Source organism: Oncorhynchus kisutch, linkage group LG30 (genome assembly GCF_002021735.2).
Source record: "Oncorhynchus kisutch isolate 150728-3 linkage group LG30, Okis_V2, whole genome shotgun sequence".
In the NCBI taxonomy this organism is placed as follows: Eukaryota; Metazoa; Chordata; class Actinopteri; order Salmoniformes; family Salmonidae; genus Oncorhynchus; species Oncorhynchus kisutch.
In genome coordinates, this window is record NC_034203.2 from 6,777,703 (window position 1) to 6,803,698 (window position 25,996).

General features: G+C 42.4%; 1 protein-coding gene, 1 long non-coding RNA gene and 1 other non-coding gene across 3 annotated transcripts in view; 1 reads left to right on the forward strand and 2 right to left on the reverse strand.

Moving 5' to 3' along the window:
- LOC109875180 (amyloid beta A4 precursor protein-binding family B member 1-interacting protein-like) overlaps nucleotides 1-24,489 on the forward strand; it is a 36,762-nt gene extending 12,273 nt beyond the window's left edge. The window contains exons 4-13 of the mRNA XM_020467404.2: nucleotides 88-332; nucleotides 1,342-1,419; nucleotides 1,673-1,832; nucleotides 3,201-3,322; nucleotides 3,698-3,772; nucleotides 3,935-4,078; nucleotides 8,730-8,840; nucleotides 19,158-19,256; nucleotides 20,580-20,700; nucleotides 22,451-24,489. Of these exons, the coding sequence (XP_020322993.1) occupies nucleotides 88-332; nucleotides 1,342-1,419; nucleotides 1,673-1,832; nucleotides 3,201-3,322; nucleotides 3,698-3,772; nucleotides 3,935-4,078; nucleotides 8,730-8,840; nucleotides 19,158-19,256; nucleotides 20,580-20,700; nucleotides 22,451-22,539 (1,244 nt within the window). The 3' untranslated portion in view covers nucleotides 22,540-24,489. The remainder of the gene's footprint in view (nucleotides 1-87; nucleotides 333-1,341; nucleotides 1,420-1,672; nucleotides 1,833-3,200; nucleotides 3,323-3,697; nucleotides 3,773-3,934; nucleotides 4,079-8,729; nucleotides 8,841-19,157; nucleotides 19,257-20,579; nucleotides 20,701-22,450) is intronic.
- On the reverse strand, nucleotides 785-839 carry LOC116358700 (U7 small nuclear RNA). The gene has a single exon (XR_004206465.1). It is a non-coding gene; the product is annotated as a U7 small nuclear RNA (small nuclear RNA).
- On the reverse strand, nucleotides 23,565-25,715 carry LOC116358663 (uncharacterized). The gene is made up of 2 exons (XR_004206448.1): nucleotides 25,164-25,715; nucleotides 23,565-24,044 (listed from the first exon to the last, which is right to left on the reverse strand). It is a non-coding gene; the product is annotated as an uncharacterized LOC116358663 (long non-coding RNA).
- Nucleotides 25,716-25,996: the final 281 nt, after the last annotated feature.

Below are 25,996 nucleotides of genomic sequence, written 5' to 3' on the forward strand. Positions count from 1 at the left end.
TTTGAATGGTAAAGTATTCATAAGAAGGGAAGTGGTTGTGTTATCACGTCTAAGATAAACCCCTCATTTCCCATCTTCCTCTGGCAGAATCTCTAAATGAGCTAGAGGATCATGACCTGGACGCTCTGATGGCTGATCTGGGGTCAGATTTGTCAGAGACAGGGGAGAAACTGAACGCAACCGAGACGGGACATGTCCACACACAGCAGCACAAGTCTGGCTATTCCACCCAACAACAAAATGTCCGTGCACCTATCTCCTTGTCCCAAATGTCATCGCTGGCGTCCTCCTCATCCTCTCTACCTCCTGAACCCCCCAAACCACTTCCACCGGTAACTATGACTGTGTAACCCTAGGCGATAGCCAGGGCAGCTAATGCAAGTCTTCAGGTCTCAACTAAGATTACAGAACTATTTCTGTTTCAAATGCAGGGGTGCACAATATCAGGCCCTTGAGTTCTGCAGTTCTATTGATTTGCATATCAAGGCATCTTACCTTTCTACTTTTGTAGCTAATTACTGCCAATATACAGTAAACTGCCACATAAAAAATATTATGGTATAATGACTATAGTATTCGCTGTAGATTTTTGTACAAAAACACTACAAAAGTGAATACTTACTAAGGTGTATTTAAAATACTGTAAAATAGTAGTATATACTAAAGTAATGAATGTAGGGTTTTTGCAGATTGTATTATATTGTATATTTACTGTAGTGTTATTGAGGACATCAGTGTAGTATTTACTATGGTGTATTTGTTTTATTATCTTTGACATATAAGTGGAGGCTTTCTCCTTCAGGAAACCTACTGGAGAAATGCTAAAAGAGCAAATTCTCCATAACCTATAGCTAGGTATGACTGAGGTCTGAAAGGAAAGTTCTATGAACGGATAGTTCAGAGCCTCTGCTCTTTTCTATAAACTGTACAGAACACAATATATGTTCTATACTCTGCATGTAGGTTTCTCAGTTATGGGTGGCATGAATTGCGAATGAGCGGAGTATATGCAAATAAGATACAGTAATATTTACTATAGTAAAAACTAGTGTTTTTGCTGACATTACTGTAGTATTTACTACAGTGTTATTTTGGTTAATACTGTAGTATTTACTATAGTATTTTCCAGTATACTACAGCATTCTATGGTAAGTACTACACATGATCGAGGGATACTACAGTGTGTAGTAGTTTGGTATTGTACAGTATACTACAGTTTAATATAGAATTCTACTGTAAGTACTGTAGGTGTCTATAGTAAAGTAGTATTTTTTCATGTGGGTGTGGCACTTTTTCACATTCCTGCTCTTTTAATCAAACAGTATACTAAACTATTTCCAGGGAGAGGCCGAAGCACAAGCCAAAACTGACAAAATCAAGCTGGCTCTGGAGAAGCTAAAAGAAGCCAAGGTTAAGAAGGTATAGTGGGTTAATTTCACTAAACCGGCTATAACAGCTTCACATTGTGAGGATTTGAGCTACCCCTATATCATGCACTTTGAGTTGCATAAAAATGCAAATATATGCAAATGTTTCTAGTAATCATTGTTGATTACTAGAATGGCAATCCCCATTTAAGTCAACATTCTGTGATGGGTGGGCCAGCAGTCATATTGAGTGTACTCAATAAGTACTTATATTTCAATGGCTATTTGTATGTACCTCCTGGTAGATGGTAGTGAAGGTGATGATGAGTGATGGCAGCTCCAAGACACTGATGGTGGACGAGAGACAGACGGTCAGGGACGTGCTGGATAATCTGTTTGAGAAGACCCACTGTGACTTCGGCATGGACTGGAGCCTGTGTGAAACCAACCCCGAGCTGCAGACTGGTGAGAATCATACACACCAGACCTTGGTTCAGGTGGTATTTGTTTTCTGTCCGGCTGAAGCCCTTCTGAAGCTGGGCACTTCTGTCCGGCTGAAGCCCGGCTGAAGAGCCAGTTGGGTCAGGTTTGCACTTTTTGGGCTCTTCCATTGGTTCCATTGCACCAAGCAAGCTCAATCAAGTGCAGTCAAGGTACACTATATATACAAGAGTATGTGGACACCCTTTCAAATGAGTGGATTCAGCTATTTCAGCTGACAGTTGTATAAATCGAGTACATAGCCATGCAATCTCCATAGACAATCATTGGCAGTAGAATGGCCTTACTGAAGAGCTCAGTGACTTTCAACGTGGCACCGTCATAGGATGCCGCCTTTCCAACAAGTCAGTTTGTCAAATATCTGTCCTGCTAGAGGTGATGTTATTGTGAAGTGAAAATATCTAGGCGCAACAACGTCTCACAAAATGGGACTGCTGAGTGCTGAAGTGCGTAGCGCGTAAAAATCATCTGTCGTCAGTTGCAACACTCACTACCGAGTTCCAAACTGCCTCTGGAAGCAACGTCAGCACAATAACTATTCATCAGCAGCTTCATGAAATGGGTTTCCATGGCCGGGCAGCCACACACAAGCCTAAGATCACCATGCGCAATGCCAAGCGTCGGCTGGAGTGGTATAAAGCTTGCTACCACTGGACTCTGGAGCAGTGGAAACACGTTCACTGGAATGATAAATTACGCTTCACCATCTGGCAGTCTGATGGACGAATCTGGGTTTGGCGGATGCCAGGAGAACGCTACCTGTCCAAATGCATAGTGACCACTGTAAAGTTTGGTGGAGGAGGAATAATGGTCTGGGGTGTTTTTATGGTTCGGGCTAGGCCCCTTAGTTCCAGTGAAGGGAAATCTTGATGATACAGCATGCAATGAAATTCTAGGCGAAGAGGACTGGCCACCCCTCAGAGACTGGCTCCTCTCTAGGTTTCTTCCTAGGTTCCTGCCTTTCTAGGGAGTTTTTCCTAACCACTGTGCTTCTACATCTGCATTCATTGCTGTTTGGGGTTTTAGGCTAGGTTTCTGTATAAGCACTTTGTAACATCTGCTGATGTAAAAAGGTTGATTTGATTTGTGCTTCCAACTTTGTGGCAATCGTTTGTGGAAAACCCTTTCCTGTTTCAGCATAGCAATACCCCTGTGAAAAAAGGGAGGCCCATACAGAAATGGTTTGTCGATATCGGTGTGGACGAACGACCAGGTGTCCACATACTTTTGGTAATTTAGTGTACTTTAGGTATGATTTAAGATTTGACATTGTATGATTGATGTATATCATTTTCATAAAGAAATGAGGCTCCTCTTTTGTTCTCAATGCAGAAAGGGGGTTTGAAGACCATGAGTATCTAGTGGAGCCTCTTTTTGCATGGACACGAGACAGTAAAAACCAAATAATTTTCCTTCTGAGACCCAACAAATATCTCTTCTTCAAGGACCCCCAGGTGAGTACAGTAGAGGACTGGGCTCCAAACATTAAGCACCAAACGGAAGAAAATAGACTGAAACAGGGAGAAGTTACCTGGACCCCCACCCCCCCCCCCCCCAATAAAATATTTTTTGTTTTCTGTTGCAAGCTCTTTTAAAACGTTTTCCATTTCGTGCCCATATGAACATGACCCAGAGTTCACACAAAATAGTGCAGTTAACTGTGCTTCTAATTTAAGCCAGTGATCTGTCTCTACTTCTGCCAACGTTTTACCAAACAAAAAAGTGGTTTAAGTAGAGACAAACTAGCAACCAAGCTCTTTGTTTTAGTTCCATTATTTATATCCTTGTGCTGACATTGTCTTTTCGCTTTTTTTCACGTCAACTTCAAGATATTCTACCTATGGAAGAAAGACCAAAAATCTATTAATGAGATAAAAGAAAGGCATAAGGAACTTCTGCTAAAGGTGAGTTATCACATACACACCTGTAGTCTTCTCTATAGCCTATACAGAACACACATTTACTGTACCAATATTTTGTTGGTGTTCTCCTACCTCTTGAGAAAATCAGGATTATCTAAACCCGCAAACACTTCCACAAACCTTATTTTTTATTTCTGAGTCCAGGAAAATTTTGATGGGCCTTCTCTCATCGTCCCAGACCTGGAGGGGCTGCTGTATCTGAGAGAGGACGGGAAGAAATCGTGGAAACGTCGCTACTTCCTGCTCAGGGCATCTGGGATATATTATGTGCCTAAAGGAAAGACAAAGGTACAGGAGGTGAAAGGAGTACCAAGGCACTCTAAAAATAATATATTAAAATGCCTTTATTTGTATGCCATGTTCAATGGAAACAAAGATTATGAACCCAGGTGCGTTTCGGCTGCATGTCCTTCGTCACAGCAAGTTGAGTAAACATTTTGTCAATACATAGTCTTGCACATACAGTATATTGTATAGGCAGTTTATGAACTAATATAAAAATGTATAGTATTCAGACCCCTTGACTCTTTCCACATTTTGTTACATTACAGCCTTATTCTAAAATTGATTTAAAAAATGTAAAATCCTCATCAATCTACACACAATACCCCACAATGGCAAAAACTTCTACAAATACATAAAAAATAAAAACAGATATACCTTATTTACATAAGTATTCAGACCCTTTGCTATGAGACTCAAAATTGAGCTTAGGTGCTTCCTGGGGATGTGACCAAGATGTGACCAAGATGTGACCAAGAACCCGATGGTCACTCTGACAGAGCTCCAGAGTTCCTATGGGGAGATGGGAGAACCTTCCAGAAGGACAACCATCTCTAAACCACTCCCCTAATCAGGCATTTATTGTAGAGTGGCCAGATGGAAGCCACTCCTCAGTAAAAAGGCACATGACAGCCCGCTTGGAATTTGCCAAAAGGCCCTTAAAGGACTTTTAGACCGAGAAACAAGATTCTCTGGTCTGATGAAACCAAGATGGAACTGTTTGGCCTGAATGCAAAGCGTCACGTCTAGAGGAAACCTGGCACCATCCCTATGGTGAAGCATTGTGGTGGCAGCATCATGATGTGGGGATGTTTTTCCGAGACTAGTCAGGATCGATCCAGAGATGAATGGAGCAAAGTAACTCTGCAGCGCTCCAACAATCAGGCATTTATGGTACAAACAGTGTAGTTATTCCCTCCGCAAGACAATCAAACAAGACAAATTTGAGTGTGGAGACAAAGTGGAGTCACAATTCAACAGCTCAGACACGAGACATATGTGGCAGGGTCTACAGACAACCACGGACTACAAAAGGAAAACCAGCCACGTTACGGACACCGACGTCTTGCTTCCAGACAAACTAAACACCTTCTTTGCCCGCTTTGAGGATAATACAATGCCACCGACGCGACCCGCTACCAAGGACTGTATTCACTCCTTTTTCGTGGCCTACGTGAGTAAGACATTTAAACGTGCTAACCCTCGCAAGGTTGCCAGCCCAGACAGCATCCCTAGCTGCGTCCTCAGAACATGTGCAGACCAGCTGGCTGGTGTGTTTACGGACATATTCAATCTCTTCCTATCCCAGTCTGCTGTCCCCACATGCTTCAAGATGGCCACCATTGTTCCTGCACCCAAGAAGGCAAAGGTAACTGAACTAAATGACTTCTGTCATCATGAAATGCTTTGAGAGACCAGTCAAGGATCATATCACCTCCACCTTACCTGTCCTCCTAGACCCAAATCAATTTGCTTACCGTCCCAATAGGTCCACAGACGATGCAATCTCCATCACACTGCACACTGCCCTATCCCATCTGGACAAGAGGAAAACCTATGTAAGAATGCTGTTCATTGACTATAGCTCAGCATACAACACCATAGTACCCTGCAAGCTCATCATTAAGCTTAAAGCCCTTGGTCTCAACCCCGGCCTGTGCAACTGGGTCCTGGACTTCCTGACTGGCCGCCCCCAGGTGGGGAAGTTAGGAAACAACATCTCCACTTCGCTGATCCTCAACACTGGGGCCCCACAAGAGTGCGTGCTCAGCCCGCTCCTGTACTCCCTCTTCACCCATGACTGCATGGCCATGCAAGTCTCCAACTCAATCATAAAGTTTGCAGATGACACAACAGTAGTAGGCTTGATTACCAACAATGACGAGGTGGCCTATAAGGAGGAGGTGAGGACACTCAGAGTGTGGTGTCAGGAAAACAACCTCTCACTCAACATCATCAAAACAAAGGAGATGATCATGGACTTCAGGAAACAACAGAGGGAGCACCCCCTATCCACAATGATGGGACAGCAGTGGAGAAGGTGGAAAGCTTCAAGTTCCTTAGCATACACATCAAGGACAAACTGAAATGGTCCACCCACACAGACAGTGTGGTGAAGAAGGCACAACACCGCCTCTTCAACCTCAGGAGGCTGAAGAAATATATCTTGTCACCTAAACCCTCACAAACATTTACAGATGCACAATTGAGAGCATCCTGTCAGGCTGTATCACCGCCTGGTATGGCAACTGCACCGCCCACAACCATATGGGTCTCCAGAGGGTGGTGCGGTCTGCACAATGCATCACTGGGGGTAAACTACCTGCCCTCCAGGATTCCTACAGTACCCAATGTCACAGGAAGGCCAAAAATATATATTTTACCCTTGTTTAAGTAGGCAAGTCAGTTTGTGACGTAGAAGTCCGTCACTGGCCGCGGGCAGCATTTGGTTCTTATATATACACATATTCATCACTCCTCCCTGCGCCATTATACCATAAGTTAACAATGTGGGTCGACACACAATTTAACTTCTGTCTTGGTGCATGCATTTTATACTTATCAATGTTGTGGATGAGCGCATTGTTTGTTTGTTCTGTTCCTCTCTCTCCATCTCTGTAGCTTCTGGGTATGCTGGAAAAGGACCCGAGCTAAGGGAATTGGGTTGGCTTTATAGTGCCTGTCCCAAATGGCTCATTAATGCATATGGGCATATTGAAAGATATTATCAGTAGTGATGTAATGTTGTAAATGTTATGTTGTGATATTGTTTAAAACCGTGTTGCAATGTATATCCTTTAGTATGTTTAGTTCATGGAAAATGTAGGTTTGTATTGTTAATTGATTAATTAATTAGGGTTAATTGTTCTGAGGGGAGGGGCTAGCCCTACAAAAGGAGCCTCTCTCCAGTCTCTAAGGGGGATTTTTTGGATTGAGCTGTGGATGGGGCAGCATTGTTGTTAAGCTGTCCCATAAGGTAGACGTTGATTGCAGTACTGTTGTTTTCTGTTCCGGAATCACTTGTAAATAAACACCTTTGCACAGAAGAACTTTTGCGGTTCCGCCATCTTAAATTCTTATTTACAATGACAGTCTAGGAACCGTGGGTTAACTGCCTTGTCCAGGAACAGAATTACATATTTTTACCTTGTCAGCTTGGGGATTTGATCTTGCAACCTTTCAGTTACTGGTCCAACACTCTAAACACTAGGCTACCTGCCACCCCCAAAAAGATCATCAAGGACAATAACCACCCGAGCCACTGCCTGTTCACCCCGCTACCATCCAGAAGGCGAGGTCAGTACAGGTGCATCAAAGCTCGGACAGAGAGACTGAAAAACAGCTTCTGTCACAAGGACATCAGACTGTTAAAATCATTGGCCACTTTAATAATGCCACTTTAATAATGTAACATATCTTGCATTACTCATCTCAAATGTATATACTGTATTTTATACCATCTATTGCATCTTGACCATGCCGCTCTGTCATTGCTCATCCATATATTTATATGTATATATTCTTATTCCATTCCTTTACTTAGATTTGTGTGTATTAGGTAGTTGTTGTGGATTTGTTAGATATTGCTGTACTGTCGGAACTAGAAGCACAAGCATTTTCCTACACTCGCACTAACATCTGCTAACCATGTGTATGTGACCAATAACATTTGATTTGAAGTACAGAGAGATCCTTGATGAAAACCTGCTCAGGACCTCAGACTTGGGAAGAAGGTTTGCCTTCCAACTGGACAACAACCCTAAGCACATAGCCAAGACAACGCAGGACTGGCTTCGAGACAAGTTTCTGAATGTCCTTGAGTGGCACAGCCAGAGCCCGGACTTGAACCCGATCGAACTTCTCTGGAGAGACCTGAAAATAGCTGTGCAGCAATACTCCCCATCCAACCTGACAGAGCTTGAGAGAATCTGCAGAGAAGAATGGGGAAAAACTACCCAAATACAGGTGTGCCAAGCTTGTAGTATCATACCCAAGAAGACTCGAGACTGTAATCGCTGCAAAAGGTGCTTCAACAAAGTACTGAGTAAAGGGTCTGATACTTGTGTAAATGTGTTTTTTTCATATATATTTTCAAAACTGTATAAACAGTTTTTGTTTTGTCATTGTGTGCAGATTAATCATGGGGGGAAAACGATGTAATCCATTTTAGAACAAGGCTGTAACAACGTAACAAAATGTGGAAACATTCAAGGGGTCTGAATAGTTTCCGAATGCACTGTATATGTTGTGTCTGCAAAACGCTTAAAAACTATTGGCTCAGGAAGTCCACAGTGCACACATTCATTCAAGTTGGGACTTTTCAGACTAAAACACTACTCTGTGAAATCCTTACTCACTGGATCTCCAATGATATGATCCATATCGTCGCTGTCTGATGAAAACCTAGTAACTCCATTTGTTACCATTTTTTTTCTTTTTTTTTCTTGAAAGCAGTAACAACCCTCAATGTACTCTGAATATTTAATGACTTTAGGACCAAGAAAATGTATTCAAAATAGTTTCTGAATTTCATAATTGTATGTTCGTTAATGGGAAAATATGGTAAGTCTCAAAAATAAGATGTTTTCATCAGACAGAGACGATATAACCTAAAGTCTACTTATTCAGGTTCTCTCATATTTTTCTTATTTGACAGACATCCAGGGACCTGGCGTGCTTCATTCAGCTTGACAAAGTCAATATCTACACCACCACTGATTACAAACAGAAATACAAAGCACCATCTGATTTCTGCTTCATCCTCAAGGTAGGCCATCCATCTTGGAGGAAAGATTAACAGATGTTATCAGTTTGTCACAGTGGACATTTGTCTTCTGCTCTTCTCCAATCGACTCGCTGAGGTAACAGACCGGGTAACACACACACACACACACACACACACACACACACACACACACACATCTCTGACAGGCTGAAAGAATTCACAGTGCAATGGTCCTGCAGCACTTTTGGGGGTTTAAACTTAGGTTCAGGGTTTAGACTGGGTGGAAAGTTTAGTGTCCATGTTTGGCCCATTTGGCAAGTCGATTTGTTGAAAACTATTTGCAGACTGATAGTCAGATGTTATGGGAAAAATTTCCGCCTCAATACTGTACATTTGCAACATTTAAAAATGCAAAGTTTTGAGGGCCAGCAGGGAAGAAAAGAAGCTGATAACTTAATTCTGAATATTTACACGTTTAAATATAGGCTAGATGTGTTCGACAGGAAGTTGTGCACTGCAACTACTTTAACATATTGGCAATGCACCACCACACACAGACAGACCCACATGTTTCCCACGGTGATCTCTAAAGGATCACACAAAACCAGCTGTTATGTGGAACGAGAGAGACTGAGAATACAAGACAGACAGAGAGACAGACAGGGGTCAACTTAAACGACCTAATGCCAGTCTTCAAGGAGGAGGCATTTTAATAAGGAATATTTTCCATACCCAGAATAGGACTTGCTCCGACAGAACGAAAGCAGGGGGAAGTGAGGTGTTAGTTGGTTAAAGTGTAAAGCAGCTCTGACATGCTGGGTTGTGGTTTCCCTTCAAAAGAACGTTTGGTGTCGGGTATTTAGAACCTTGCAACTTGGTTAAGCTGTGTATGTTGATCTTTACTACAACAACTACAATTTACCGCTCAGCCCCTATGTGCTCTCCAGAACTGGATTCAAATGCTATTTAAAATCTTTCTAATACTTTGAGTGTTTGCTTTAGCCTGCTTGGAGTGCCAGAAGAGCAGGATTTTCCCTTTTTGCTATTATTCTATTGGTTCCATTGTGCCAGGCAAGTTTAATCAAGCCCAGCTAAAATATTTGGAAAAATTTGACATAGTTCGTGAACCCAGATCTGCCCCCATGTTCTCTCTACAGTTACACCTCACATTTTCAGGAAATTAGTTAAGTTTATGATAGTGGTGGTTCTCATGGTAAGGTCACACCAGCAAGGAAATAAATGTAGGTTCATGAAGTTCGCAAAAATTAATTTTAGTAGTGGAAGCCTTTAGTAGTGCAATCTGAGCCCATTTACACTGGATATTTGATAGGCAATCACTTGAAAAACTACAGACCTCAGATTTCCCACTTCCTGGTTGGATTTTTCTCAGGTTTTCACCTGCCATATGAGTTCTGTTATACTCACAGACATCATTCAAACAGTTTTCGAAACTTCAGAGTGTTTTCTATCCAAATCTACTAATTAATTATATGCATATCCTAGCTTCTGGACCTGAGTAGCAGGCAGTTTACTCTGGGCACGATTTTCAACCGGTCGTGAAAATATTGCCCCCTATCACAAAGAAGTTAAACAAATCGAAATATATTTTAGATTCTTCAGTAGCCACCTTTTGCCTTGATGATAGCTTTGCACATTCTTGGCATTCTCTCTACCAACTCCACCTGGAATGCTTTCCCAACAGTCTTGAAGGAGTTCCCACATATGCTGAGTACTTGCTGGCTGCTTTTCTTTCACGCTGCGGTCCAACTCATCCCAAACCATCTCAATTGGGTTGAGGTCAGGTGATTGTGGAGGCCAGGTCATCTGATGCAGCACTCCATCACTCTTCTACTTGGTCAAATAGCCCTTACACAGTCTGGAGGTGTGTTGGGTCATTGTCCTGTTGAAAAACAAATGATAGTCTCACTAAGCGCAAACCAGATGGGATGGCGTATTGTTGCAGAATGCTGCGGTAGCCGTGCTGGTTAAGTGTGCCTTGAATTCTAAATATATCACTGACAGTGTCATCAGCAAAGCACTACCACATCATCACACCACCTCTTCAATGCTTCACGGTGGGAACCACACATGCGGAGATCATCCATTCACCTACTCTGCGTCTCACAAAGACACTGCGGTTGGAACCAAAAATCTAACATTTGGAGTCATCAGACCAAAGGACAGATTTCTTGGTCCAAACAAGTCTCTTATTTTTTATTAGTGTCCTTTAGTAGTGGTTTCCTTGCAGCAATTCGACCATGAAGGCCTGATTCACGTAGTCTCTTCTGAACAATTGATGTTGAAATGTGTCTGTTACTTGAACTCTGTAAAGCATTTGTTTGGGCTGCAATCTGCAGTGCAGTGAACTCTAATGAACTTATCCTCTGCAGCAGAGGTAACTCTGGGTCTTCCTTTCCTGTGGCGGTCTTCATGAGAGCCAGTTTCATCATAGTGCTTGATGGTTTTTGCGACTGCACTTTAAGAAACTTTAAAAGTTCTTGACATTTTCCGGATTGACTGGCTTTCATGTCTTAAAGTAATGATGGACTGTCATTTCTCTTTGCTTTTTTGAGTTGTTCTTGCCATAATATGAACTTGGTCATTACCAAATACCAAATCTTTTGTATGCCACCCTTACATTGTCACAACAACTGATTGGCACAAACGCATTAAGAAGGAAAGAAATTCCACAAATTAACTTTTAACAAGGCACTCCTGTTAATTGAAATACATTCCAGGTGACTACCTCATGAAGCTGGTTGAGAGAATGCCAAGAGTGTGCACAGGTGACATCAAGGCAAAGGGTGGCTTTGTACAACGCGACTCAGACCAGAGTATACTGGACCTATTTTCTCTCCATATCCCCGGATGTCTACCGGAAGCTCTGGACATTTACACCTGGATCTTGCAGCTAGCTAGCTGCTAACCGAGTGACTATTGGCTAACGTCGGTCCCGGAGCAAACATGAATTATTCCGGGGCTAGCCAGCTGAAGAGTTCCATCAGCCACTCCTGGGCTACAATCACCTATCCGGACCCGTTTTACTGCCGATGCGGAGCCCCACCAGGCCTTCACGACTGGACTACCGACGTTATCTTGTCCGAGGGAGTTATCCAACTGGCCCCTCCATCGCAACGTAACCTGAACGCCCATCTGCGGCCCGCTAATCGTTAGCTGTCTTATCGGCTGCTATCTGAATAGGTCTATCGGACAATTTTCTTGGGCCACTATACCTATATCTATTTTGACAATTGGATCGGTCCCCTCTACCACACGGAACCCCACTAATCTACAGACAGAAACGCACGAGGTGGCTAAAAACAGACCTCCATACTCTGCCAGCTTGCTACCCATGGCCCGGCTAGCTGTCTGAATCGCCGTGACCCCAACCAACCTCACTACTCACTGGACCCTTATGATCACTTGGCTAAGCATGCCTCTCCTTAATGTCAATATGCCTTGTCCATTGCTGTTCTGGTTTTGTTTATTGGCTTATCTCACTGTAGAGCCTCTAACCCTGCTCATACCTTATCCAACCTTTCAGTTCCACCACCCACACATGCGATGACATCACCTGGTTTCAATGATGTTTCTAGATACAATATCTCTCTCATAATCACTCAATGCCTAGGTTTACCTCCACTGTATTCACATCCTACCATACCTTTGTCTGTACATTATACCATGAAGCTATTTTATCGCCCCCATGATGGTGGCCCCCAGATTTTTACTCTCTGTTCCGGACGTCCTAGATGACCAATTCGCATAGCTTTTAGCCGTACCCCTATCCTACTCCTCCTCTGTTCCTCTGGTGATGTAGAGGTGAATCCAGACCCTGCAGTGCCTAGCTCCACTCCTATTCACCAGGCGCTCTCTTTTGATGACTTCTGTAACCGTAATAGCCTTGGTTTCATGCATGTTAACATTAGAAGCCTCCTCCCTAAGTTTGTTTTATTCACTGCTTTAGCACACTCTGCCAACCCGGATCTCCTAGCCATGTCTGAATCCTGGCTTAGGAAGACCACCAAAAACTCTGAAATCTCCATCCCTAACTACAACATTTTCAGACAAGATAGAACGGCCAAAGGGGGCGGTGTTGCAATCTACTGCAGAGATAGCCTGCAGAGTTCTGTCCTACTATCCAGGTCTGTACCCAAACAACAAACATCTTCTTTTAAAAATCCACCTCTCTTAAAACAAATCGCTCACCGTTGCCGCCTGCTATAGACCACCCTCTGCCCCCAGCTGTACTCTGGACACCATATGTGAACTGATTGCCCCCCATTTAGCTTCAAAGCTCATGCTGCTATTTTTTTTAATGCCTTCCTCACCATCTTAAATAAGCATGCCCCATTCAAGACATTTAGAACCAGGAACAGATATAGCCCTTGGTTCTCTCCAGATCTGACTGCCCTTAACTAACACAAAAACATCCTATGGCGTTCTGCATTAGCATCGAACAGCCCCCGTGATATGCAACTTTTCAGGGAAGTTAGAAATCAATATGCACAGGCAGTTAGAAATTCCAAGGCTAGCTTTTTCAAGCAGAAATTTGCTTCCTGCAACACAACCTCAAAAAATTCTGGGACACTGTAAAGTCCATGGAGAATAAGAACACCTCCTCCCAGCTGCCCACTGCACTGAGGATAGGAAACTCTGTCACCACCGATAAATCCACTATAATTGAGAATTTCAATAAGCATTTTTCTACGGCTGGCCATTACCCCTACCCCAGTAAACAGCCCTGCACCCACCACAGCAACTCGCCCAAGTCTTCCCCATTTTCTCCTTCACCCAAAATCCAGTCAGCTGATGTTCTGAAAGAGCTGCAAAATCTGGACCCCTACAAATCAGCTGGGCTAGACAATTTGGACCCTTTCTTTCTAAAATTATCTGCCGATAACTAGCCTATTACTAGCCTGTTCAACCTCTATTTCGTGTCGTCTCAGATTCCCAGAGATTAGAAAGCAGCTGCAGTCACCCCCCTCTTCAAAGGGGGGGACACTCTTGACCCAAACTGCTACAGACCTGTATTTATCCTCCCTGCCTTTCTAAGGTCTTCGAAAGCCAAGTCAACAAACAGATTACCGACCATTTCGAATCCCACCGCACCAATCTGGTTTCAGAGCTGGTCATGGGTGCACCTCAGCCACGCTCAAGGTCCTAAACGATATCTTAACCGCCATCGATAAGAAACATTACTGTGCAGCCGTATTCATTGATATGGCCAAGGCTTTCGACTCTGTCAATCACCACATCCTCATCGGTAGGCTCGATAGCCTTGGTTTCTCAACTGATTGCCTCGCCTGGTTCACCAACTACTGCTCTGATAGAGTTCAGTGTGTCAATTCGGAGGGCCTGTTGTCCGGGCCTCTGGCAGTCTCTATGGGGGTGCCTCAGGGTTCAATTTTTGGGCCGACTCTCTTCTCTGTATACATCAATGATGTCGCTCTCGCTGCTGGTGAGTCTCTGATCCATCTCTACGCAGACGACACCATTCTGTATACTTCTGGCCCTTCTTTGGACACTGTGTTAACAACCCTCCAGACGAGCTTCATAGCCATACAACTCTCCTTCCGTGGCCTCCAATTGCTCTTAAATACAAGTAAAACTAAATGCATGCTCTTCAACCGATCGCTGCCTGCACCTGCCCGCCCGTCCAACATCACTACTCTGGACGGTTCTGACTTAGAATATGTGGACAACTACAAATACCTAGGTGTCTGGTTAGACTGTAAACTCTCCTTCCAGACTCACATCAAACATCTCCAATACAAAGTTAAATCTAGAATTGGCTTCCTATTTCGCAACAAAGCATCCTTCACTCATGCTGCCAAACATACCCTCGTAAAACTGACCATCCTACCGATCCTCATCTTCGGCGATGTCATCTACAAAATAGCCTCCAATACCTTACTCAATAAATTGGATGCAGTCTATCACAGTGCCATCCGTTTTGTCACCAAAGCCCCATATACTACCCACCACTGCGACCTGTACGCTCTCGTTGGCTGGCCCTCGCTTCATACTCGTTGCCAAACCCACTGGCAACAGGTCATCTACAAGACCCTGCTAGGTAAAGTCACCCTTATCTCAGCTCACTGGTCACCATAGCAACACCCACCTGTAGCACGCGCTCCAGCAGGTATATCTCTCTGGTCACCCCCAAAGCCAATTCCTCCTTTGGCCGCCTCTCCTTCCAGTTTTCTGCTGCCAATGACTGGAACGAACTACAAAAATCTCTGAAACTGGAAACACTTATCTCCCTCACTAGCTTTAAGCACCAGCTGTCAGAGCAGCTCACAGATTACTGCATCTGTACATAGCCCATCTATAATTTAGCCCAAAGAACTACCTCTTCCCCTACTGGATTTGTTTATTTATTTTGCTCCATTGCACCCCATTATTTATATTTCTACTTTGCACATTCTTCCACTGCAAATCTACCATTCCCGTGTTTTACTTGCTATATTGTATTTACTTCGCAACCATGGCCTTTTTTTTGCCTTTACCTCCCTTATCTCACCTCATTTGCTCACATTGTATATAGACTTATTTTTCTACTGTATTATTGACTGTATGTTTGTTTATTCCATGTGTAACTCTGTTTTGTTGTATGTGTCAAACTGCTTTACTTTATCTTGGCCAGGTCGCAATTGTAAATGAGAACTTGTTCTCAACTAGCCTACCTGGTTAAATAAAGGTGAAATAAAAAAAACTTTAAAAAACTTTTAAGAATCTAAAATATATTTAGATTTGTTTAACACTTTTTTGGTTGCTACATGATTCCATATATGTTATTTCATAGTTTTGATGTCTTCACTATTATTCGACAATGTAGAAATAGTAAAACTAAAGAAAAAGTATTGAATGAGTAGGTGTGTCCAAACCTTTGACTGGTACTGTACATTTAGAATACATTTCAAAGATAAGAAAGATCTTAGCTGAGAATTAATCAAGGATTGTAACATTTTACCTGGGCAAGAAAGTTTAGAAATAGGGCGATAATTATTTAGGTCACAAGGGTCACCACCTTTATGAAGGTGGAGTACATTGCCCGCCTTCCAAACCTTGGGGATAGTACAAGATAATCGTCAGGTTAAAAATATGGGTTTATGATTCAGCAATCAGGGGGCCAGAGAGCTGCAGCAGATATGGATCAAGCATATCAGACCTATATTCTTTTTTTTTTACATTAATCAAGGCACATCAGAGATAGTAAATTGTTGAAATGAAAACAAAGATTCACTAGAATTTGAAGGGTTAACCATTGAGTCAGGGTTAACCATTGCACACAGTCCCAAGAGAGACTGGCATCTACCCCATGGATGGTGGCATTTATGGAAGTCTCCTCTGCAGCAGGGTAAATATGACTATCTTTGTAAGGGGAAAGATGGTAGAGGCCCTGTCTATCAGTCCCCTTAGTTATGTGGCCACCCAGGCCATAGGTCCCCAGGTGTTTTTTATTTTAATTTGACCTTTATTTAACCAGGCAAGTCAGTTAAGAACAAATTCTTATTTTCAATGACGGCCTAGGAACAGTGGGTTATCTACCTGCTCAGGGGCAGAACGACAGATTAGTACCTTGTCAGCTCGGGGGTTTGAACTTGCAACCTTCCGGTTCCTAGTCCAACTCTCTGACCACTAGGCTACCCTGCCGCCGTGTGAATGATGATATAGCTTGGTGAGCAAGCTGGGCCACAGTCATGGGCTCCATAGCTCTCAATTCAACTCAATTTCAATTCAAGGGACTTTATTGGCATGGGAAACATATGTTAACATTGCCAAAGCAAATGAAGTAGATCATATACAAAGTGAAATAAACAATAAAAATGAACAGTAAACATTACACTCACAGAAGTTCCAAAAGAATAAAGAAATTACAAATGTTGTACATGTATATATACAGCGTTGTAACGATGTGCAAATGGTACAAGGCTGTATATATACAAAAAAAGTACAACAACAAGAGCAACACAATGGTGTTTGTTCTTCACTGGTTGCCCATTTCTGGTGGCAACAGGTCACAAATCTTTCTGCTGTGATGGCACACTGTGGTATTTCCCCCAGTAGCTCTCTCTGTTGTGGGGCACCATAACTTTGACACCTTTTTATTTGGGAAAAGTTGATTCTCTATATAAACTTTCCATTTGAGTCCATCATTAATATAATGTCTGGTTTTCGTCTAAGTCTATGGAGGATGGCAAGAGTGATGGGAGTAATTACAGGCCGTGAGATGGGCATGGAGAGGATCAGCTGGGTTGGTGCATTGGTTGGTTGGGTTGGTAGGTGGGTTCTGATTCAGCTGTTGGCCTGGTCCTGCGTAGTTGTGTGACTCTTTGTAGATGGATGGTACCTGAGAAATTCCTGCCTTAGGTCATGTACTGTAACTCCTTCTGGAGGTCGTGCATGTGGCTGGTGTTGTCTGTGCTGGACAGTTCCTCTCTAAGACTGCGCACTTCCATCCTGAGAGCCTGGTTGTCCTCCTCAACCCCTATGCCGACGCACCAGGCTGATCTCCTCCTGTATATGATGCAGGTGTCACGTGTGAGAGAGGCATGCTCAGGGCTGTGTCTGCTGCAGGCGAGGGAGGGAGAGGGACACTGGGGACTACAATACTGGGGCACAGAGGGATGGGAGGCTGTTGTAGGTAGTGACAGTGGAGCGGTTTTAAGTTCAGCAAGAAGAGGTTTTATTTGGTCGAAGTAGTAAACAAATTGATCCAGACTGGCCTCCGAACCTTGATCCATCACAGTGCCGTTATTATGAATATGAATGTTACATTTGGGGGTGGAATCAATGTACAGTTGCCTCATTGTTCTGTTTTCTGACATTTTAAGGCCTTATGGAGAGCTGTGTGCAGGCATTAGGATCATCCGTGTTCACTTTTAGGATGAAGTCTGCCCTCAGAGTCTCTGGGGATTCTCTTCTCTTAGCAATTTCTTTTTGAATGTCTTTTTTTCCTGGTCTCAGAGAAAGAGGTATAATACTATACCTGCTGATTCAAGATGTATGTATGATAAGTTACATTATCCAATCTGTATGCTATTAAAATCAAATCAAATCAAATTGTATTAGTCACAAGTGCCGAATAAAACAGGTGTAGACCTTAAAATGAAATGCTTATTTACGAGCCCCTAACCAACAATGCAGTTTAAAAATATACGGATAATAAATCAAAGTAACAAGTAATTACGTAATTGTATTGCCGGGTGAGACATGATACTATACTGTACGTCCTATAATTCGTTTGATATTGTACGACCGCTATTACATTCATAATGTAACTTAAAGTAACTTAATATATCATACTAAAATGAGTGCCACAGATTTATGTACAGAATAATACGAATTGCCCTGAGACCACGTTTGAAATATTTTATATTTATGTTAATTCATAAGGTTATGGACAGTGTGGATTTCCCATGGTTGACAGGTACTTTGGTGGCTTATCAATATTGGTTGCTTAATTATTTATGTCAGTTACTTGCAGAACCATATCTGACAATGATCTGTTTTTAAAGGTACATTAAAGAAGTTAACTTAGCGTATATTTAGCGTGTATTTAAACTGTATGGTTCGTAACAACAACATATGACCAGAATTTTTTTTTTGTCCATTTTGGAGAAAAAAAATATTCCTCACCAAGTGTCCCTAAACTCTAAAATGATTCTTCAGCTGTCCCCATAGAAAGAACTCTTTTTGGTTCCACGTAGAACTCTCTGTGGAAAGGGGCCTACATGGAAGCCTAAAGGGTTCTACCGGGAACCAGAAATGATTATTCAAAGGGTTCTCCTATGGGGACAGCAAAAGAACCCTTCTAGGTTCTAGATAGCTCCTTTGTTTCTAAGTGTAAAGCCAAAAAGTTAGTAAAAAAAATAGTCATCTTCAAATTTGATTTCAAACAGGAAACAAAGTTATGGTTCAAATTAGGGCCTTTATTTTTTACTCACCATTTATTATGTGTATGAGAATGTTCAGGCATTCTTAACATGAATGAGAAAGGTTCTTAATGCGAGAGGGTTTGAGAACATGGTAGTGCAACCCACATGGATGTAAACATTTCATTGGACAGTGTATACCATGTGTATCCTGTACGTACGACTAATCAAACATGAAACATGGTAGTGCAATACAAATAGTGCTCCTCTAATGGCTTGACTCAAGTGAGCATTGGCTGCCCCCTGTTGTCTCTTTGATGAACTACAACAACAAAAATACTGGACCACTTGAACAAAGACAGAGAAGTGAATCAAGCATCAATACAGTATTTTGTGACAGACATTGTATGCACGGGAGATGTTGCTCTAAGAGCAGAGATTACCATCAATACCATTTGTTCTGTTCTTTTCCCTTCAGCATCCTCAGATCCAGAAGGAGTCCCAATACATCAGATTCCTGTGTTGTGATGATGAGCACACTCTCTCCCTCTGGGTCAACTCCATCAGAGTAGCCAAGGTCAGGCTTTATTAATAGTCTTTTCCCACTAGTTATATTCCTTTCACATTATTCTTTCTAGCATGGTCCTAGCAACTCCCACATGAAAAAATACTATAGTATACTATATACTGTAGTATTTACAGTAAACTATAGCATAAATACGAATTTAAAAGAAAACGGTCGTATAATACTACAGTAATTAATGTAGTATTTTTGTAGTATACTGAAGTATTTACTGTTGTGTTTTTGCGGAGAATGCTGTAGTATTTACTATAGTGTTTTTGTTTTATCATATTTGACTTGCTAAAACAGCAGATTTCCACAATCTGTAGGTAGGTAGGACTGGGTAATTTTTGTATTACATTTTTTATAAATTAATTTCTTTACAGGTAAAATGTCACAAGTTAAAATTCAATTATCATTCATTTAAAAAATAGAGAGAATCAGTCCGTTGGTCAGTCAGTCCACAATGTGTCTGCTTCTTTGTGTTGGGGAAGGGGTGGGATCTGGGCTGGCAGTTGCTGGATGGAGGTGGCAGTTGAGGTTAGTCGGTGCTGTGTCCAGAGTTTTTGCGTGTTTTGTTGCTGGGACCGGGAGAAAACTGGGTTGGTGCTGGTGTTGGGGCCGGGACTGGAAGTCGTGCTGAGGTTGAAAACTGGGGGGGTGGGCAGGAACCGGGAACTGGGTCAGGATCTGGGTCTGTAGAGGGGAGGAGGACAACCTGAGAAGCAGGCAGACACACAAGCGAGCCCTAGATGCAATGGTGGTACTTCCCAGTGGTCTGCTCACTCCAGATGAAGGTTAGATCTTTGATCCCTCCTCCGCGCCTCTTCCGGTGTTCTGGTATGGGGGTTGGGTCTGGATCTGTAGCAGAGGTAGAATTAAGGTCTGAAGAGAACTGGACAATAGTTTGTGCCAGGTGTGATATCCCTCCTAAACAGCTCAGGCTAATGTTCCTATCAACCCAGTAAGGCCAGCAGGCTAGTATCTTTTTATTGGTATGTAACTATAATGAATGTTGTATTGTCAGCTTGTTTTCTACTGCATTTAAACACTACTTTAAACGTGTACTACAACTAAATTTCCCCATGGGGACAATGACATCAGTAAAGAGAGTTCAGAGCTTGTGCTCTTCTCTACAACCTGTAGGGAACACAACATTTGGTCTTTACTTGGCATGTAGGTTTCTCAGGTTCCATTTATCTAATATTAGGTTTTGGTTGAATATCTGATAACATTCAGTATCAACAATATGCAAAAGTAGAGAAAATTCAAAAGGTGGCAAATACTTTTCCACTGCACTGTATGTTGTGTGTACCTATTGTATCTATCTTTGTTTAGTATGGGGCCACCCTGTACAAGAACTACCAGATGGCAGTGAGGAGAGCATCAACCATCAGCTCCACTCTGCACCTGACTAGTCTGCCTGCCTCCAGCCCTTCCACACCTACTGTGCACAGAGGTGACACAATTACACACATACAGTTGAAGTCGGACGTTTACGTACACCTTAGCCAAATACATTTAAACTCTATTTTTCCTGACATTTAATCCTAGTAAAAATGATCTGTCTGAGGTTAGTTAGGATCACCACTTTATTTTAAGAATGTGAAATGTCAGTATAATAGTAGATAAATATTTTACTTCAGCTTTTGCTTCTTTCATCACATTCCCAGTGGGTCAGACGTTAACATGCACTCAATTGGTATTAGGTAGCATTGCCTTTAAATTGTTTAACTTGGGTCAAACATTTTGGGTGGCCTTCCACAAGCTTCCCACATAAGTTGGGTGAATTTTGGCCCATTCCTCCTGACAGTGCTGGTGTAACTGAGTCAGGTTTGTAGGCCTCCTTGCTCACACACACTTTTTCAGTTCTGCCCACAAATTTTGTATGGGATTGAGGTCAGGGCTTTATGATGGCCTCTCCAGTACCTTGACTTTGTTGTCATTAAGCCATTTGGCGACAACTTTGGCAGTATGCTTGAAGTCATTGTCCATTTGCAACCAAGATTTAACTTGGCTGATGTTGCTTCAGATGTTGTTCAATATATCCGCATCATTTTCTTCCCTCATGATTCCATCTATTTTGTGAAGTGCACCAGCATCTCCTGCAGCAAAGCATCCCCACAACATGATGCTGCCACCCCCCATGATTCCCGGTTGAGATGGTGTTCTTCAGCTTGCAAACCTCCCCCTTTTTCCTCCAAACATAACGATGGTCATTTTGACCAGAGGACATTTCTCCAAAAAGTACGATCTTTGTAACCATGTGCAGTTGCAAACTGTAGTCTGGCTTTTTTATGGCGGTTTTGGAGCAGTGGCTTCTTCCTTGTCGAGCAGCCTTTCAGGTTGTCGATTTAAGACTCGTTTTACTGTGGATATAGATACTTTTGTACCCATTTCCTCCAGCATCTTCACAAGGTCCTTTGCTGTTGTTCTGGGATTGGTTTGCACTTTTCGCACCAAAGTACGTTCATCTCTATGAGACAGAACACGTCTCCTTCTTGAGCAGTATGACAGCTGTGTGGTCCCATGGTGTATATACCTGCTATTCATCTGTACTATTGTTTGTACAGAGGAACATGGTACCTTCATGCGTTTGGAAATTGCTCCCAAGGATGAACCAGACTTGTGGAGGTCTACAATTGGCTGATTTCTTTTTCCCATGATGTCAAGCAAAGAGGTACTGAGTTTGAAGGTAGGCCTTGAAATACATCCACAGGTACACCTTCAATTGACTCAAATGGTGTCAATTAGCCTATCAGAAGCTTCTAAAGCCATGACATACTTTTCTGCAATTTTCCAAGCTGTTTAAAGGCACAGTAAACTTAGTGTATCTAAACCTCTGACCCACTGGATGTCCTAACTGACTTGCTAAAAACTAGTTTGTTACCAAGAAATTTGTGAAGTGGTTGAAAAATCAGTTTTAATGACTCCAACATAATTGTATGTAAACTTCCGACATCAACTGTACGCACATCCTTATGGGGACTAAACATTTATTCCCTTTCAAAATCCTATTTTCCCTAAACCTTACCATAACCCCTAACCTTAATCCCATTTTCCTCCTGTCTGAATTTTCCTTGTTTTTACTATCCTTTTGAGGATTTCTGGTACCCACAAGGATAGTTAAGCAAAAACCACACACAAATGGAATATAATATGGTCAACCCCAAAACATAATCTAAATAATATTGTTTTCTTTCCCTCAGCAAATGGACACACCCCTCAGGAGGACCTCCCTGAACCTCCCCCAGACTTTATTCCCCCGCCCCCTCCTGGTTGGGGCTCTGGGGTCTAGGGAAGGAGCTCCACCCCCTCAATGCACAACCATGACTACCATAGGACATTCTCAACCTACCTGATGACAGGCAGATGGACAATAATATTTTCAATCAGATTTAGGTCAGAACTGAGACTACTAGACTATTTAGGAACACTCAACACCTCTTAGAAAGCCATTCTGGTGTATCTTTAGCATTAGAATTTGTGCAATTGTTCCGCAAAAATATCTAACTATCGCAGGGTTAGCTATTCAGAAGACTATGGCGGGTTTTCCTCTAACTTTTTACCTGTCCTTTGCTCTTTTCATATTTATTTTGATCCTAACAAACTCCCCAGCCCCTTCCAGCAACAAGCATACCCATAACATGATTCTGCCACCACAATACTAATCTTATTCAAAATGATTCACATCTGTAATGGCTGCCAACAGTGCTTCCATAAATCAAATCAAACTTTATTTGTCACATGCGCTGAATATAACAAGTGTAGACCTTACCGTGAAATGCTTACAAGCCCTTAACCAACAGTGCAGTTCAAGAAGAGGCACCTTATCCTCAAGGTCGCCTATCCTCTTCACGTTGTACACAAACCTTTGCATCTGCTCTGCAAGCACCGCAACAACTACGTAGTTCAGTTCTCGGACAAAACCACTGTCCTCGGACTCTTAAACAAAGGCTCTGACACCAACGGCTACAGGGCGGCGATTGAAGGATTCGTCAGATGGTGTGATGAACATCACCGACAACTGAATGTGAAAAAAACTGAGGAGATGATCCTTGACTCTAAGTCCATTGGAGACTACATCCCCATGGTGGTACACGGAAAGAACATTAAGCAGGTAAACTCATACAAGTACCTGGGGGTCCACATTGACAGTGGGCTTTGCTGGCGCACCCATGTGGAGAGCGTGTGCTCACGCATCCAATAGCGTTTGCACTTCCTGCGTTGACTTTAGGGTCTATGGAGGCTGGTGACACACATTTTGAGGAGGATGGGAGACCCACGGTATAGGCGTGTAACTCACGGAGACGACAAAGTGTGTTTCAAAAATCGGCAAAGACTAATTACTTTAGCCTAAAGCATTTAATAAAGACATTTATAGTACAATATTATGGGGAATGAGAGGGCTGAGCGGGATCACAGAAGTGATTGAATGAGGGTATGATGCATGAGTTGAGGTGTTCAGAGGCTTGACCAGTGCAGGATAGGATTTGACTGGGAAGACAAAAAACAATAACACAACACACTACATAGTCAATCTAACTCATTTTTAGCCCTTTTGTCTAAGCAGGGAGTAAAATCATAGATGTCTAATAATGTGAATTGTGTACGTGATTGACTCTAATGATTGACAGGAATGAGAGAAAATGTATAGGGGTACTCCTTGGCGAGGAAACATTCAATGCGCCAGTGGATGAGTGGGCACGAGACGTGGCTTCAGTTCATGTCAGGAGAATGTTGACAAAGGTAGAGGAGTGGAGTAGTTATCGCCTCTTCATCAGGGAACAGGAGGGGACTTAGCTGTAAATACAAATAACAGATACATTCCATTACAGCTGCGCCATCGTAGGTTTGGACAACGACTTTCTCTATGAACTTAAACATCTCAAAATACATAAAGTCAACCAGACTGCACATTTTGCCCACATGACACAAAGAATCCCAAGAAACATTCCTGAATAAAGCCCTGATCATCCACATACCTGACGATAACGGACTACTGCAAGCAGACTGGTGCCACCATAGGTCCCAGAACTGTGGGGCAATTTTTACCCCCTGGGGCCTGAAGTTTTTCCTTATATGTTAACCTAACTAGGAATACTCTGGACCCTAAGTTATGACAGTTGTAAAAAGGTTTTATATGGGCTAAGACAGGACCAGTTTTTCACAATCAGGTCACTTTTTTTTTTACTCCTGACTACAAATTGCAGCTATCTTATATTTGTTCATATAAATTATATTCAGACTAGATTAGGAGGGGGATTTCCTCTACCCAGACACAGACAACAATTGATAAGGCAATACAACTCACAGGGCTGAGCTTGCTTTAGGCATGTTTGCATCATGCAGGTCTATGCAACTGTAGGCCTTACAAAACATTTACTCACATCCGTCATCACTTATGTTGATTCGTTAATTCCAGTTAATCATTATGGATTAAACACGTATAGGCAGCCTAGCTCAATTTCATCCCATTCACATTTTCTCCTGACACACAAATGGACTATAAATAGATAACGTTACCATTAGTTTATCCTGACCAGATGGACAGGGCGCATAAGCTACTCTTATTAGTAGCCTACAGTTGATCAGACTGAAAAATAGTCTCGTTTTCATCCCATACAGCATGTCAGATTTCTAATGTTTAGGTGTAGCCTAGGCTGCTGCAACATTTATATCATGAGTTGTTTCTTGTGTCTGTCCGGAGTGATTACGTGTTATCATCTTTGCTAAATGTATACTGGATGCAAGTGGAAAGCCTACTTGAGCGCACGCGAAAAAATGCGCTGCGTCAAACTCTCTTTAATATTTTATGATGAGATGGAAGCTTTCGGAATTCGGAATTGTTTTCGACATGCCAGAAAAGACAGTCGAAAGATCGATATGTTCAACAAGTGAAGCATCGTAACGTGCAATTACCTCTGCAAGCTCCTTGTAGTTCCCCTTGTCGGTGGAACTTTCCATCTCAAAATCTTGCAAGGCCATCAATAGAGGCGGCTTGATGAAAGGCTCCCTGTTTACCAGCTATACTTTTGATACCAGATGCCATTGAACACCCTCACCTTTTCACCCTTCTTCATGAAACTGATCTCAGGCAGAGGTCGACCCTCGCTTTTAATTCGCAGCTTTTCCGTGTACCCCAGAGAATGGAAGGGGTCAACAAAAAGTCCACAACATTTTCGGCAGCGTTGGCCATTCTAACGTTACCATTATGGCACAGAAAACGGCACACTCGCTCTGGTAGCTAGCTATAGCTAAGGTTAGCTAAATTACTGAAGTTAGCAAGGCAAATGTAAATAAATTGCACAAACTGGACGCAAAAATAAAGTTAAGAAAACAATTGATAATATTTCACCTGTCTCCTGTAATTTGAAAAAACGAATTTTAATTGAATAATTTCCAAAAAATGCTCAACTATCACTTTTCACTCTTAATCTCTATCCAACAATGTCCCCAAGCTTCTCAACACATAGAACCCCCATAATGCTCTGTGGCACAATCCCAATACAAATCATGGGTTCGTTCTTTGATCCTAATTCTATGACTGGATGGACAACATGTCAGTTCATACCTCAAAAGCTTTGATTGGATGGAGGACGTCCTCCAGATGTAGTCAGAATTACAATGTATGTCTATGGAAGGGGGTGAGGCCTACGAGCATCCTAGGTTTTGTATTGAAGTCAATGTAGCCAGAGGAGGAACATCCAGGAGGATGCACTTTGCTATAAAATCTGTAATATATTTGCCTGCAC